The sequence below is a fragment of the Leptodactylus fuscus genome, chromosome 8 (genome assembly GCF_031893055.1).
Source record: "Leptodactylus fuscus isolate aLepFus1 chromosome 8, aLepFus1.hap2, whole genome shotgun sequence".
Lineage (NCBI taxonomy): Eukaryota > Metazoa > Chordata > Amphibia > Anura > Leptodactylidae > Leptodactylus > Leptodactylus fuscus.
In genome coordinates this window covers 60,072,687-60,090,001 of record NC_134272.1, presented here as the reverse complement: position 1 = coordinate 60,090,001, position 17,315 = coordinate 60,072,687, and the positions used below count along the sequence as shown (strand labels likewise).

At 39.6% G+C, this 17,315-nt stretch overlaps 1 protein-coding gene across 4 annotated transcripts in view; it reads right to left on the bottom strand.

Annotated features, from left to right (window-relative positions):
• The window catches only part of NPRL3 (NPR3 like, GATOR1 complex subunit), a 42,196-nt gene that overhangs the window by 20,848 nt on the left and 4,033 nt on the right, over nt 1–17,315 (bottom strand). For 3 of the 4 annotated variants that reach the window (XM_075286020.1, XM_075286024.1, XM_075286022.1), the window contains 5 exons: nt 12,500–12,629; nt 9,831–9,905; nt 6,150–6,303; nt 4,769–4,850; nt 1,381–1,518 (listed from right to left, as the gene is read on the bottom strand). In XM_075286020.1, the coding sequence (XP_075142121.1) occupies nt 1,381–1,518; nt 4,769–4,850; nt 6,150–6,303; nt 9,831–9,905; nt 12,500–12,629 (579 nt within the window). The remainder of the gene's footprint in view (nt 1–1,380; nt 1,519–4,768; nt 4,851–6,149; nt 6,304–9,830; nt 9,906–12,499; nt 12,630–17,315) is intronic. The other variant, XM_075286023.1, reaches the window with a different exon arrangement.

The following is a 17,315-nucleotide window of genomic DNA, read 5'->3' as shown; positions in this document are numbered from 1 at the left end:
GGACAGTTATCTAAGTTATATGAGTAGTTTAAGGAACTGAATATCTTATTCTTCTGATAAAATTATAAGCTATAAGGAGCATATAAGGAGTGTCTATTGTATATTAGATTGTAAGCTCTTAGGAGTAGAGTGACTATTGTATATTAGACTGTAAACTCTTAGGAGCAGAATGTCTATTGTACATTAGATTGTAAGCTCTTAGGAGCACTGAGTCTATCATACATTAGATTGTAAGCTCATAGGAGCAGAGTGTATATTGTACATTAGATTGTAAGCTCTTAGGAGCAGGATATGTACATTTCTTTCCTTACTTATTACAGTCAGCTCTACCGAGTGTATAATTTCATATATGCATAAGACAATATACAGCAGAATAGATGTGATCCAGGGAGATATGTGATCACCACATATGGGATCACAAAGGAAATTTTTGGCCCCTCTTAGGTATAACTCCCTTGGGGGTTTGTTTTGCCTTCCTCTGGATCATTGGGGTGCAGCAGCTCTCACTTCAGGACAATGGTGGACTGGTGTGAATGACCTGAGCAAGTTCTGTGATGTCCACCGATCCTGTCCTGTGAGTCACTGTGAGCATTCTGTAATTTATTAAAGGGCCAGTGATGTTTTATTACAATGCTGCTTAATTCTAATAAAAAAAAAATTGAAAATTAACATACTGTGGTGCTTGGGTTTTTTTGATGTTGTGGTTTGTGGATCCCTGCCACTAGAACTAAATGTAGACTTAGTAGTGGATGTTGCAGAGCCAGGAACTATTTGGGGCTCCATATATGGCACATCACATATAGAATACAGTATAGTCAATGCACAAGGGCTGATCTTACATGATGTTTCCTAGTGACAGAATATATATCTAATATTCCCTCCTTCCTTCCTTGAGTGACAGGACCAGGAAGCTATGCCGAAATCTCACCTGGCCCTGGCGTATTACAGCAGTGTGGAGCAACAGAACCGCCCACAGTGCTCCGGGCTGCTCATTTGCATATTGTGAAATAAATGAATCTAAAATAAATTAATATCTCAGAAGCGGAGGCATGCATTTTCATGCTGGAAGAGACGTTACATTCAGGTGAGTCTGAACTATCTGAATGTGCTGCTGGTTTAATATGCTTCACTCTGCTGACAGACTCCCTTGAAAACTTCAACTGCAACAAAAAATTGTGGCGTTTTCATACAGCCCCTGCCACTTTTCTAAATGGGGAATGAGTCATTGGCCAAATTTTCTATCATTCTGGCATAAATACCTTATATGCATGCCAGCTACACACAAAATACTGGTCTCAATAAATCCCAAGTGTCAGTATTTTGGTGCCCTGCAGTCTTTTATATGTGATCTCCACCAGAACACATCATGTCACATCTCACCTGATAGACTTCAAACTTCTTTCTATTGCCTCCGGAGGAATAAAATTTGCTCCAACACAATGAATTTTATGTGGTAAGCAAAAGCTTACTTCTAGCCAGTTGTTTATATGAAGACGTACCACACCTGTAGTACAGAGGCTGGAAGAGAACAAGACAAATGACATATTTTATGCACATACTATATATTCAAGTACCATGACAAGCACTGATGCTATAACTGCTGTGAACCATATCTGAAATGTATCATTGCAACACAGAAACAAGAGCAGCGTAATATGTCACAATACAGGATAAAGAGAAAAAAGACCACAGTGACGTCACAATACAGGATAAGGGAGCCTTCACACGATGTAACGCTCCGCTCATTCTGATCGTAAAAACACGTTCAGAATGAGCGCGTATAAAGCAGCTCCCATTGACATGAATGGGAGCCGGCATACGTGCGCTCCCCATTGAAATCAATGGGAGGCTTTTTTCCCTATGCTTTCAATGTGATACGTGCGTAATACATTGAAAGCATGTGGTAAAAGGCCATAGTGATGTCACATTACAGGATAAAGAGAAAAAAGACCACAGTGATGGCACAATACAGGATAAAGTGGTAAAAGATGTCAGTGATGTCACAATACAGGATATAATGGTAAAAGATCACAGAGATGTCACAATACAGTGGAAAAGGACAGAGTGATGTCACAATACAGTGGAAAAGGACAGAGTGATGTCACAGCATAGAGGAAACAGACACAGTGATGTCACAGTATAGAGGTAATGGGCACAGTGATGTCACAGTATAGAGGTAATGGGCACATCGATGAGACTGTACAAGGACACTTAATGCAGTGATGTCAAAGAAAACAGGCAATAAATATGGTGAACCTGTTATAAGGATTCTATCATTGGGAAAACTCATTTTAACTAAGCATATATTTGCATAGCCTTTAGAAATGCAATTCCAGACATACCTCTGGAGGTTCAGTGAGCACTGTCTGCTGCTGCTGACTTCTCAGCCTCCCTGCTCTCACCTCCCCCTATGTACACACAGCAGTCCACACTCACTGAACTTCTGGAGTTTGCTGGCTAATTAGCATATCAATAAAAGCGTCTGAGAGGATTAATAAATAAAAGGTATGTCTGGAATAGCCTTTCTAAAGGCTATACAAATATATGCGTGGTTAAAAATGAGTTTTCCCAATAAAGGAATCCCTTTAAGTCACAGTACAGAACAATAATAAATATAATATTAACAGTACAGAAAATAAATATTGGTATTTCTGACAGGAGCCTTGTGGACTCGGCCTTTCCAGGTATGACTGAAAACTTTGCACCTTCTATAGTTATGCCACTTAATACAATTTAATAGATGATCCTGGCATATGACCATTATTCTTACCATACATATAATTTACAGGTCAAGCAGCTGTACCACACACTGGCAAAGTTATATTCATGCCACCACTAGGTAACAAGACACAACAATATAATCAAATAAACTGGACATAAGATGTGTCATTGCAGGCACTGGTCACTAGATGGTGCTACAGGCCAATATTGTTTGTCTCTGCTCCCAAAACTAAATGCCCATTAAATGATCAAGTGCTACAATGGCCGTCTTTAGACATACACCTGGACCATTATACTCTGGGTATACACTCTGTGAACATCCTCAGGATTCTGCTGCCGACTGAAAACTACGACAGAAGCTAAGGATTTCTGTAGCTGATCAAAAACTGATACATGCCGCCAAAATCTGCTCTAGTGAACTTCAGTGGTGTTAATCCACAGCCGCTAAATATGGAATCAGCACCAAGAACAGACATGGCGCAGCTGGTACAATATGTGGCTCATTCATCAAACCACACTACGGGAATATGAAGGAAAGAAATGTCCATTCACATGCACTGACGGCAGCACAGCATATAATCCCTTCATCTGTGAGCATGGCCTAGTAATCCCACTACAGGGAGACAGATGAGCGGGAAATTGGGGCATGCCTAAAAACATCACAAATGTGTATGCTGAATGTATATAACCTGGGAACAACTAGTCATGGTTGGGGTAAGGAATCTGTCCACAATAAATTTGTTATAAATGTAATGCCAGTACCTTATAGAGGTGAGTATACATTTTCCAAGTATGCCTCTGCTATTCAGCATTGGGGCCCCATTCTGTGACAATTTATTTATATCCTAATGAAAGAAAAAGTGCTTTGGGGATGTGCCTTAGCTTGCTTGGGCTTTGGTCACAGCTGTCCACACCCAGGACATATGGGTTCATATGGCCACTATATAAGCCACAATTTATATAAAAATGAGGCCCCAATGCTGAATAACAGAGACATATTTGGAAACAGTGAATCACCTCAACCAGTTTGCTGCTGACAGACTCCCTTTAACCATAAAATAACAATAATCACATACAACAGTCCAACAAGAAGCAGCAACTTTTGGCCTTTTGCACCCAAGATTGTGCTGATTTTATTTAAAATGGAACTAAAGTTTCAGACAACATTTGATTTCCTGCCAGTATTTGTGTCATTAATACATTTGGTAATGTACTTTATTAACACATTGAAGCTCTTTTCTGTGAAATCCTGCATTGGTTCACTCTGTATTGAGAGCTGTTTCTGCCTCTTACTGAAGGTTACTGTGTATGGACGACGGGGACACAAATATGGCCAGAAAATCAAAAGTTGTCTGAAAGTTTAGTTACGCTTTAACTCTGGTTGCACAGGTCCTGACAACTCTTTTAGAAGCTAGTTACATCAAATTTCTAGCATCTGTTTAAAAAATGGATTAAAAGAAATGCAAATGGATGATCATCTGTTTGCACAGAGTAATATTAAAACAATCTGTTTTGTTACTATCTGTCTATTATACCATGCTGTTGTTTCCCGTGTTATAAGGCCCCTGACTCCCACTTTTATCTGCCTCTATAACTTGGTAGCAGCCCTACAGGCTGGGGTGACATTTTATGCTTCAATTATGTATGTTGGTGTTTCAATTGGCCACTAGGTGGTGATGTTACTATAACAATAAAACTTTAAATAACTCTATGTCAATACACAAAAATTCACAATTTAGCCTAGAATTTTAATACTTACTGCCACTGTGACCCAAAGAGTCAATATAATCTATATATCTAACCTTATCTAAACTTTTATATTCTAAATAAACCATGAGCTATCTACACTTGCCACTAGGAGGTGCTGTTGACTGACAAATACCATTTTAACATTATTTGTCAGAGGAAACAAGAATAAGATGAGGTATTGCCCCCAATAAAAAAAAGAAGCAAAAACATTATTCACAAAACAATTTGGTAAAGTATATCACTGACAACACACTGCTTGCTCCAGAAGTAATACACATGATACATGGACATAATATACCTGTCATACGCTTCCTTCAAGTCTCTTGCTAGTTTACTCTTTGGTAAAATATGGTGGAATGGTGACTGTGGACCCTCATCTGCTGTAAAAACGCAAATGCATATATATAAATATATAAGAAAAACAGTTGCAATAATCACAGTAAAATCATTACTACATTGACCCTAAATTTTAAGCTTTGACGAAGCCACAGTATTCCAAAAAAGCACTTGGTGGCGCTATAGTAGTGTAATAGCAATATAGTAGCACCAGTGGCAGCTCCTTCATGTAATGGATGACAGAGGTGCTGGGGTTACTTGTGGTCTCCCCTACATTTTATTATTCTGAATAGCAGATGCAAAATTACTATTAGTTATCACCCCCAATTATTCCATTAATATTTACCTTATATGCAGTTATACATTTTGGCCACTAGGTGGTGATGTTAACAATAAAACAGAATTTCACTGATAGAAATATTACAGCAGTTCTCCATGGTCTAGCCTGTTCTCATTTATACCTCTTACATATAACTTTGCAATAGGTTGGTTGTTAAAAAAATAAAGATTCTGTCTTTTCCTTATGGTGCCTCATTGAACTTAGCACTGCGACATGTAAACACTGCAGTGGCACTCAACCCCCCCCCCCCCCAAAAAAAAAAAAAAAAAAAAAAAAAAAAACTACCCTGTCTGGCAGCAATTTCTATAGGATATAGATGTAGTATAAATTTAGAATCTGCTTAGTGCACCAAGCAGTACCTATGTGAGTTATTGAGGCTGAGGCCCCATGCAGGGGTGTAGCTATGCACCAACTCACTTTTATCCATTTATATACTTGGGCCCTGGGTGGCAGAAAGCCCAGATACAACTCTGCCCATATTGTGGAAAAACTGTGTCTTTTGGTTGTTGTTTTTTTTTCCGAGCCAAATCCAGGAGTGGATTTAGCAAAAGGGGGACATACAAGAATTTCCTTTATATATCCCATTTAGTTTGAAGCCGCTATTGGCTTTACATTTAAAAAAAATAAAAATTAAAAATCTGCAACAAAAACCACAGCTTTTCCAGTGTTTGGCCTCAGACTATGGCTTGTCCTAAGGACACTCAGCTCCCACACTGATCAGATGTTCATATGGTGTAGGGAGCTGGAAGCAGAGGACGCCATACACTGTATAGTGACTGTGTGACATTACTGCTACTCCACTCCCTTTCAAGCGATTGCCTTTAAGGCGTGAGCAGCGCTAAGTCTGGAGGGAATATACTGTAGGTTCAGCCATACATTTAAGCAATGAACGTTTCCATTCACTGACTCACTAAGAGGCATAAACGTATGGGAAGGATGAGAATAAGAAACACTTGGTATACAAAAAGTCTTCCTCTTGTAACAAAATCTTACTTCTACTCACTTTCAGACATTGCAGACACTTCGTCCTGTATTGCCAGGATGAGCTTGGCTTCTCTGGTTAGATACTGACAACGCCGCTCCTCGTGCTGTAGTACAATGGCGATTCTTCTGGACAGATTGTGCAAACAGTTTATCACAGAAGGGTCTGCATTTGCCTAGAAAACACAGGGGAAGAGGAAACCATCACCAGTAGTAATGTGTGACAATGGCCGTATACAGGACACTACCAAACGTGGCTGAGACGTGGACAGCAAACCATTATGATACAGCTTATCCTAGTGTAAGAATGTGGTGGGCCTGTCCCAACCATGTCTCTCCTGATGGCTCCCACTACTTAGGGGGTGGATAATCTACTGATGCTTGTTCACACACAGCTTTACTTTGTGCATACCTGAACAGTAATTTATAGCAGAAGACTTGAGAGACCTACGATAAGTCTTACTGGCTTGTACAGTCACTTTCAGTGTGGAGTAAAAGGGTTCTCCAAGTTTAGATGAAGCCAGTACAGTCCACATCTGTATTAGTATTGGCGGATTACGTGTGTCTAGTGTGTGATGTATACCCATTATAGAAAAATATTCACAACACTCATAAACTAATACCAGGTCAGTAGTCCAAGGGATAACTATGTGATATGTTATATTACTCTTTAATATATTATACCATCATATGTACAAAGGCTTTTTTTAAATCTGATTTTTATTTAAAAAATTTCTATTTTACGGGGCAACACGGTGGCTCAGTCGTTAGCACTGCAGCCTTGCAGTGCTGGAGTCCTGGGTTCGAATCCTGCCAGGAACAACATGTGCAAAGAGTTTGTATGTTCTCCCTGTGTTTGCGTGGATTTCCTCCCATACTACAAAGACTTACTGATAGGAAAAAAAATGTACATTGTGATCTTTATATGGGGCTCACAATCTACAGTAAAAAAAAATTATTTTACAATAGAAAAAACAAAGACTAAACAGGTTTCAAGAGAAATATTAAAAGTTCCTGCAGGTGTAATTCTGTGTCCCATGAAATGGCCAAATACACAAATGTGACCTAGAATGGTTTTATAAGCTCACTTTTAGGTAAGTGCGCATGAGGTGTTAACAGTGCCATAAAAACCACATAACAGAATTAGAGTGCTAGGTAACGTTTCCTTGTACTGTTTTATAAAAAAACCCACCATTGCTGCCACTATTGTGGCTGTGACTTGTCATTGCAGACTAGACTCATATCAACGAAAAAATGACCATAAAACACCCCCCACCATAACAGCACAAATAGAGCTACAGCCGCCCCTTTAATATTCTAACTTTTTACGCCACTGTATGATCGATACTTCATGAACGCAGTAAAACCATCATTTAGTGAGTTTCACCATATTATTTCTTGCAGTAATATAATATAATAATAATAAATTTAATAATAAATTTTATTTATATAGCGCCAACATATTCCACAGCGCTGTACAATATACAATATTGCAGTATGCCATACACTCTGATGAAGCTTCCGATGTATACCATAAATGCATCCATAAATCTCGATTCACAAGACAAAGACTAAAACATTCTCAGTTTGAGTGAAATCCTGTGAGATTTGCATTGTTTGCCACATATAAGGCTGGTCTTACACGACCGTATTGAATGTACAGTCCACAAGTTCTAGGCTCCACAGATGTCCGTGTCCTGCCGCACTCGCCCATAGAGTTCTACGAGAGAGTCCGTGCAGTGCCGCAATTCACGGCCATTACGGACATGTCCTATGAATTGCGGACCACGGTTGCGGACAGGCCACACCACGGATAAAATATCCGGTGGTGTAAGAGGCCGCATTGAGTATAATGTGTCCGCAATTGAAAACCCTCAATTGCGGACCATTTGCAGACTTATATTATGGTCTTGTAAGACCAGCCTAATACTGCAGAAGTTTGTGCTATTCCATATAGATGCACAAATTTAAAAACAACAAACATATGTTGCACTTTATACCTTTTTTTTTTTACATGGGCTGCAAAATTACTTTTCTAGTTCATACGTAACATTTATTGAAGTGCTAAGCGTGAAAAACGCCCCAAGCATCTCAGCATTGCACTGAATACATAGACCCTTAATTCTTATGGACTCTGCTTAGGCAGAAGGAGCCATTATAGAAGCAGTTATAGGATACCTCATGTACTTCTCAGTGCTCCCGTACTTACCAACGGCAATTTAAAGGGCATTTCTTTTATGGTATATTAACTGGATCTGCCATACAAGCCTGAGAGTTAGGTCGCCAACTGCAAAGGTTTCCCCGTTGAGATATGGAAACAGCAGAATCAGTCATTTGACTGTGACCCCATTCCCAGTTCTCTACAATGGTGAAGGTCCCATAGGCCTAACCATAAGAGTTTGGTGGCTTTAGCCTTTGCCGTCTTAAGTCCCAGTCTGCTTCTGGCAGTACACATATAAACATAATAAGAATAGCACGCACATAGTATAATGGGATTACTGGCCTGGCAGGGACTTCTGTAGAAGACATTGATAATCCCATTACTATTATTATTAATTGGGATGTGACTGTAATGGCCATAGACCGGGGTAAACAGTAAGGATCTCTCATGATGTGGATTAGAAGTGTTCGCACATGACTTGGCATTCCTTGAAGGCTGCATTTCTGATGTGTCACGATTCTGTAGGGGCTGATTCGGGGAGAGATGACTGCAGGGAGGAGGTATAGAGATAAGATATGTACAGTCCTAATCCTGCGGTATCACCATAGGGTGATACTGCTGACTAATAGTGTTTACCAGAGGAACAGTATAGATTAAAAAAGGCAAAGTGAATCTGCAAGTGCAGGATGGCACGCCTTAATGCCTTCATTATATCTTACCAAACAGATGTACCCACAGAAATAACATCCAAGCATCAGAAGTGATCCCGAATATTCTGCACAATGCAGGTATTAATTGGAAAAAAAAGGGCCGTGTGAACACAGAACAATGAAGGATCTTATTCAAGAAGTGCAAGCAGACAGCTTGTGAAGTGTTACAAGTATATTACAAAATGACATAGCTTTAAAAAGACCCCGCACAATCTATAAGTGCATGTAAGGTACATATGAGATCAGGTGGATTAGGGTACAAGCCCATGTAAGTTTTTTGCACTGAAGCCCAAAGCACCCAGGGTATACGTCTGTATACTGCACAAAACACATACAGCAGTTACTATATCATATATGTACTGTATACAGTATCATACAATAATCACTATTTATGCAGTAAATGGCTGACTGCCACAGTGATATAATCTTTATTATAGAAACTACATTCATCTTTAGGCTATGTACACATAACGGTGAAGGACCTGTCAATATGACACCGATAGAAATCTGAAGGACCCCATTATAAATCAATGTAGACCACCAGGTGCCATATAAAAGGTCCAGCAATGCCTCAATGTCATTCTTCTGCAGGATAATGAAAGTGACTAACGTTGATGTGAACATAGGCTTAGGCTAAAGCCCCACGTAGCGGAACCCCGTCCCCTCCACACCGCTGTAAAACCTAATAATTTCTACTCACTAACCCCCAAAATTTAGATCCACACCCCAACCTGGACTATATAGTAAGCAGTAAGGAAATTAATGTCCTTTAAATAAATTTTGGTTATACTTTTTTACTACATATATAATGTCTATAAATTCAATTTCTTACCCTCAGGGCAAAGACAACATTAAAGAGGATCATCGTGGGCATTTCTCTTTTTGGTGAAGGGTCTGTTTTTGACACCTGTAACACAAGTGGAAATGTGAATGTTACAATAAGTGATTTGAGTCCATACTTACATAAGTACATCAGCAGTAATGTATAGAAAGAGCTATAATCGCAGGCGCTATATATACTTGTTCTGTATTAGGACATTTCTTTATAATGTGTAATGGTAACAACAGTTAATAAATTAAGAAGACTTAATATTAACATTGTACTTATCACTACTCCTGACACCTTCATTGTTTATCAGCTCATTACCACCAGGGGGTGTAGTCAAGGGATCTCGGACATTATTTTCATTGACTATTACAATTTAAGGTCGACCATCTTGATTTCCACGTCTCTCTTCTTCTCACTTGTAAGATCATTTGCCACAGCGCTATTCTCAACATGGTCATCTATGGCAAATCCACAGACTGTACGGTGCTATAAATGTCTCATATGTAGATCCAACTGCTGGGACCCAAATATATATCCCATATAGTCTCTCCAGTCACTTGTATGGTGCCACAGCTGCTCAGCTACTTTTGTAAACCCATTTCTGTAGATATGCTGTACATGTATGTTGGGAAATTACGGCTTTAGTTCAATTACATATAAAGGTGGGCATAAACATAATTATACTTATTAACTAACAGGCTGGAAAAGTTGAATATCAAACTGCACAGATCAAGTCTGTTCTGTATTGGGAGCTGCTCTTACTACTTTAGACAGTAGGGGGAGCACTTTCTAGTCTGTCTTCTGAGTTTAAGAGCTAGTGCTATGTAGGAATAGATTTTCCACACAGAAACAGAAGGCTGACAGCAGAAAAATATACATATATATATTATACATATATTACATATATATACATATACACATATTCCATCTATTATCAGTTTATCTTAGGATAGCCATGTGTTTATCCCAGGCGTGCTTAAATTCACTTACTGTAGATTTCCCAACCACATCAGCTTGTCCCAAAAGCCCCAACAACTCTTTCAGTGAAATAATATTTCTTAATATTGTTTCTGATCTTCCTTCCCTGAACCTTATTTATTCCTCTAACATATTTAGCATTGCCAGTTATTGCCCCCTTTTCCCTTCTTTCCTCAAGACTATACAGACTAAGTTCTTTAAGCCTCTCCTGGTATTAGGTGTTATGCTTCATAACCTCCACCATTTTTGTATACCGCCTTTGCACCCATTCTATTACATCCATATGGCTTTTTGCAGACCTGGACACAGCTCTCCGTCTCTGTCTACCTACTGGTCATCCCTCTCGCTATACAGCGCAGTATCCTACTTTCCCGCTGCTTGGTTGCACCCTGCAATCATTTTGAGGCTGTCTGATATCATAACTCCTAAATATTTCTGTAATATAAAGTCTGAGGCCACATGATGCATAAAAGCTGTATTTTGTGGCCTTAGCTCAACACCAACAACACACTCAAACCATCAACGGCAGCAATTTGCTGAATATAGGCAGATCATCCATTCCAACAACCCGCAGACGAAGTCGTGGGCAGAGGCTAGTATATATATAGATATATACAGTATATTCCGCTTTTTCCTTCTATTAGATAAAGCAATGCATTGCATTTGTTGCGTCTGAATGTAATGGGTACAATGTAACACTTCATATGCCCTAAATAGATTGTATCGTCAAAGCCTGGGATTTTTGCCTGACCATACATAATTCCAGCACCAAGGGTAAACATGACTATGTATTACTATGTATTACATAGTCCGGCCAAACTTACTAGAGTGGGACTTATTCTCACCTAGCGGTTCACAAGGAGCGAGGTCATCCCAATTGGGGGGTCCTCATATGTATACAACATTATTATGTGCTACGTGTTTTGAGAATAATAGCAGAAGTGTAGGGTCCCTGCAGCAGGAATCCAGCATGAACGGCTTGCCAAATGAACAATGGTTGTCTGCAGCAGAAAATTCTAACATCACTGAGACTGAGAAAACATCCATATAATGAATGATAAGGTAAGACGGCATCATGTTATACTTTTAGGATCAATAGGTTTTTATTAAGTAGCTTCAGAACATATCGTGAAACATTATACAGACCTAGGACTGTCATAAAGTGTAAAAGCCCCAGTTTTGAGGATAACAGGACAGGGAAGGGAAGGGGTGAGGAACATGTTATACTTTAAAAGGAATAGGCGATTTAGGGAAATATTAATAAATGCACAGAAATATGAGTTTAATATACTTCCAACTATGTCTACATCCTAACTGTATGCTGAAAAGCCATATGAGGACAGAGGTAACTTCTGATCACATGCCCCTTCCATCCATATTATGGCTGCAGATGGAGGATCATGTGAGCGGACACACCACTGCATCCTTCACTGCAACATGCTTGTTTTCTGGAAACAGTGTGTTACAATAAAGGACGTTTCCTCTGTATTTGACATAGGGATAGATCACTAATTCCTATAGGTAAAAGTGTACAGTGCACAAGATTTGGGCATGTCCTCATGTCTTCTGTGCTCCTTGATGCCTGTTTCATGGGTGTATTTATCTATATACAGGCCCATCTTCCCTAAATGCTAGGCCTGACTGTGCAGGGTACAGCTGTGTATAGCAAAGTATATGGTGAATGAGAACGCTACCTGACACAGTGCATGCTGAAGCAGGGTCGGGTGTCCAACAAAGCGCACGTTGTCAATCTTCAGCTCAAACTTCTTACCGCACATATCAGATTTGGTTGCCAATATGGTCGCAAGTATGACATCTGAAAATCTTTAAAAGGATAATAAAAGAGCAAGGGAAAGTGTTAGAGACAGCTCTTATCTGTGTGGAGGTGAGAAAAGTGAGAAAGTTCATTGGAAGAAATAACATTATATTGAATGTGAAGCGATTACGTGTGATCAAACGGTGGAAGAAATGACAGATAGTGACGTCATGCCAATTATTTCCATGCGCTGCCGGGACTCACACAGACCGAAGATAAAGAGTGCTGGTTAATCACACAGCCAATTACTTTACACAATACACAAGAAATACCCGTCTGCCGGAAAGGATTCCATAAATGAAGGGTTAAAGTGTAGCTATGAATGTCCGTATGAGGTTCTGCCATCTCGTAATTAGCCATTACTATATTCAAGGAAAAAAGCTGTTTATAGACCTGTGTTAATCTGACACAGCCATAGCTTGAGGTTACAAGAATACAGAGTTAATCATCTTTCACTTGGGCTGAGATATGGACTAGATCTCCTCCATATTTCCTGGACTGAACTGTGACCCTGGACCCAAATTCTCAGCATCGTAGTTAGCTACCATGATAGAAGTCCTGACCTCCCTGTGGGACCAGTGCCCCCTACTGGGAAAGCCATAGGGGTGCAGTACTTCTTCCCCTTCATTTTAGCAACCAGTAGGGATCTGGCCAACCAAACCGCCATGGATCAAAGCTTCTGACATGTCACTATAACACGTGTAACATTTTATATAATATAAGTTATACTAACTATTCTCAAGGGGAATCTGGCAGGATCTTTTACACCTCTAAACTTCTGCCATAGCCTAATACTGAAGGGGATTATGTTTCTAAGTTTGTCACCGAACCCCTGAAAAGAACCGCCAGCTTCCTGGATGTAAAGCCTGCAGTATGGTTTGGTGATATCTTAGAAATGTGCAGATATCTCCATTTATTGCCAGTCTTTTATTAAGGAATTGAATCCTTGTAAAACTCCAGAATCATGATTAATGTGAATGAAGCCTTTATGACCGTCATCCCAAGGATTGGGCATACGGAATGTCTACCTGGCTGATTTATTGTATATCTGAAAGATACAACATTATTAACTACAGAATTCAGTAACATCATGTATGACTATTACTGAGAATAGAACTAGTTTCAGCAGCACATACATACAGCATTAGACAATATTTTGACATCAAATGACTACCTTGCCATATAATCTAGGATTTATAGCTATATATCATGTATATGTGAAAGGAGGTATAGTCTGATGTCAGCAATAGTACATGAGATGCAATGGGAATCTGCTTTCAGGGAGATAAAAATGTAGGCGCATATCTAGGAGGGACTGAGAGGGTGTAGCCTGTACTAACCACTTATCTCTGGAGACAAAGTCACATATGTTGCTGTATTCATTAAAACTGTAATAATACATATATCTATAGATATATATTTATAGATATTACATATAGAAGTGGTCAAAGCCATTTTGAAATCAATTCAGTAGCCACTTGCACTGGGCTCTCCGTTGTTTGGGTCTCTCAGGAGACTCAGATGAAGATGTGAACCCAACCTAATGCTTCATTTATGGTACAATAGCCCACATCAGTCAATAATATTTTCCTTACTATTTTAGGGATTTCACTACCTATACTGCAAAGACGTGAACAGCGGTTTGCTTGCCCTCAGCATTAGCCCAATTATATAAACCTACACTAAACAGCAACCTGAGGATATAAGTTTATAGCATACCTGCTAAATGGTATTGGGACTGCTCTCTGGACAAACTTATATATTAATAAATGGCACATACTACAAGTCCTCAATAGAAATCAATTGGCAAAATTGCTGAATTTATGAATGTCAATGATCTGATTTCGAGAACAGCCATTTAGGGCAGTCTGGATTCGGCCTTTGTCATACAAGGCACAGACTAAGGTACAACAATTGTCACTGCTTCGGTCATTGTCCCCTATTACCTGATAAAAGACACGTATTAATAGGGTAATACGGTCAATTCCCCAATATACTTACATTCACTTCTGAATCTCAATAAGGGAGCTTTCAGACAATTCCCCAAATTGATACAAGGTAGTCTCCATTTAGAGAGAGGTCTGCACATGCACAGGCACCTTTACCAATCTGCTTCTATCTGCAAATAGCAGGTGGGATAGGCATCAAGGGATCCCCATTCTATAGGTGTACTTTAAGGGGACACTTAAGGACATGTATTCCCTGCCGCTGGGGGTCCAGCCTCCTCAGGACCTTCTCAGTGATCCGTAGAACAGGGAACTAAAGTCCCCCCTAAAGCCTCCTTTTGAATGGAGCGCCATTGTACATGACTGACGCTCCATAAACTTCTATGGAGTTTGCAGGAGCTGCCAGAGATTACAGTCCCAACAGCACCATAGAAGTCAATAGAACGCAGATCACATAAGCCCACGGGAGGTCCATTTACAAGTAGGTTTTAGAGTTTTCAGTCTCTCGTCCATAACAGGATAAACCTTTTAATTAATATCTGGTCTGTAAAGTCGGAGCTGGTTGGAGTCAGGGTCAGCTCTGAGTGGATGCGGAAAGAAGTTGCTAACTCTGACTTGTTGTATAATTAGATGTATAGATTATTATATATTAACTTTCATGGGATTTGAATCATTGGCTTTTTTTTTCTTGAATTAGGGGATTTCTACTACTTCTGCCTGACCTTTTATGAAGGAGTCAGATTTGGGCTGTGGCAAAATAGTCGGAGTCGGTGCTTTTGCCTACCAATACAATCATCTTGTACACCACTCAAAACACAACGCACTTCAGCATTATATGCCAAGGATATAGTTTTGATCCTGGTGCCAAGTTGTGGTAATGCCATGACCTACCTGGCCACGCTAATGCACAATAGAATTCTCAGTTGCCACCAGGTGGGGGCGACAAACAGGTGGCCACTGACTTATAGGCTCCAAACCAGATGTTTGGTTTTTTTTCCAAGTTTCCTTGCAGTGTTACACCCCCATCAATAACCCTTACAGGCTTGGTTTACATGTTTACAGACAAATATGAAATAAAGAACTGCTCAGAATTCAGTAAAGCAGGGATCTGTGCAAGAAAGTGTTAGTAGACAATTACAAAAACCATTAAAAAATGTGGATATTACAGATTCAGTTATTGACAATGTGATACATACACCGACACAAATAGGAAGAGCTAAAGGCTCGATAGAAGAGGCAGATTCTAAACAAGTCCATATTGTTTAGAACATCTAGTCTTACCCCGCAACCAACTGCTCATCGGTTAGAGGACATGGCTCTCTGGAATAGGAACGGGAGCCATCAACAAGGAAAACGTGAGACACAACATAACAGTAAACGCTGCACAACTACTATACGTACTATATGACATGTAACTGAAGCACATGGTATGGTAACCTGAGGACTAAGACTACACACAGACTTTTATCAATGCTACATACAGGAGCACCGGAAATTAAGCTTTTCCAACTTTGATATTTTTGCCCATGAAGATGTGTTTTGCAACGGCTGCAAAACAAAATACACATTAGTTTTTAATGGAATTAAGAAGATATAAAGTTCTAGAAACTGTTGTACAACTAAGGCCACATGTACATGATTGTCTGCATGTACCCAGTCCATGGTAAAGCGACATGTATGGCACATGGATGACACCTGTGTCTCAACAGACTCATTCACTTCATTTAGTGAGCTGCAAAACATAGAGGTATAGGACTTATGCTGCATATACATCTGTGATAATAAAGACATAGAGATGAATGGCTCAATGTGCTAGACATGAAAAAAACAACCCACACAATGACAAAGCCCACAGTAATGTGTATGTCGCCTAAGGCAGCGTTCACATATCCACTGGGACTTCTGTTCGGTTGCAAGACCAGAAAACCAGACATCCCCACATGGACAGATCTGTCATATTGTGGTAAAAACAGATCTCATTGACTATAATGGAGCCTGTCCATTATGTTAACCATCATTTTGCAGGGCAATAAAGTCCAGCGTCCATGATTTTGGGCAGAATCTCTAATGCAGTTGTGAACATAGCTGAAGTCGCGAAATCTAAGGATTACATATTTATAAAGTCTGTGGGTAGCCTTCGCCTTATCTGCACAGGTTTAGACAAAAAAATGCATTATTAGACACAGCCTCACCATAAGTTATTATTCATACACAGAATCTTAAATAAACATGTCAATATGACAATACAGGCCAGTAGTGTGCACCTACCACTATTATATACTGCCATCATCAAGCCAACAACAGGCAGCATTTTAGGCAGCAGATTCTACTATCAAGCATTTGACTACATGTGTTGCTAAAAACCATCACCACCATAATGTTGGATATTTCTTAGTCTCTCCTACAGTCTTCCCCAGACATCAGCATAAACAAGTTCAAAGAGGGCCTGGATGCCTTTTTTGAAGAGAAAAATATTACAGGTTATGGACTTTAGATTTTAAGGACGCGTTGATCCAGGGTTTTTATACTGACTGCCAGATTTGGAGTCGGGAAGGAATTTTTTTTCCCCTGAAATAGGGCAATTGGCATGAGCCTCATGGTTTTTTTTTTTGCCTTCCCCTGGATCAACACTATAGGGGATTGTAGGGTTATAGGTTGGACTTGATGGACTGATGTCTTTATCCAACCTCATCTACTATGTAACTATATGTAACTATGTAACTATGAGTCAGCTTTCTAGCAGTATAT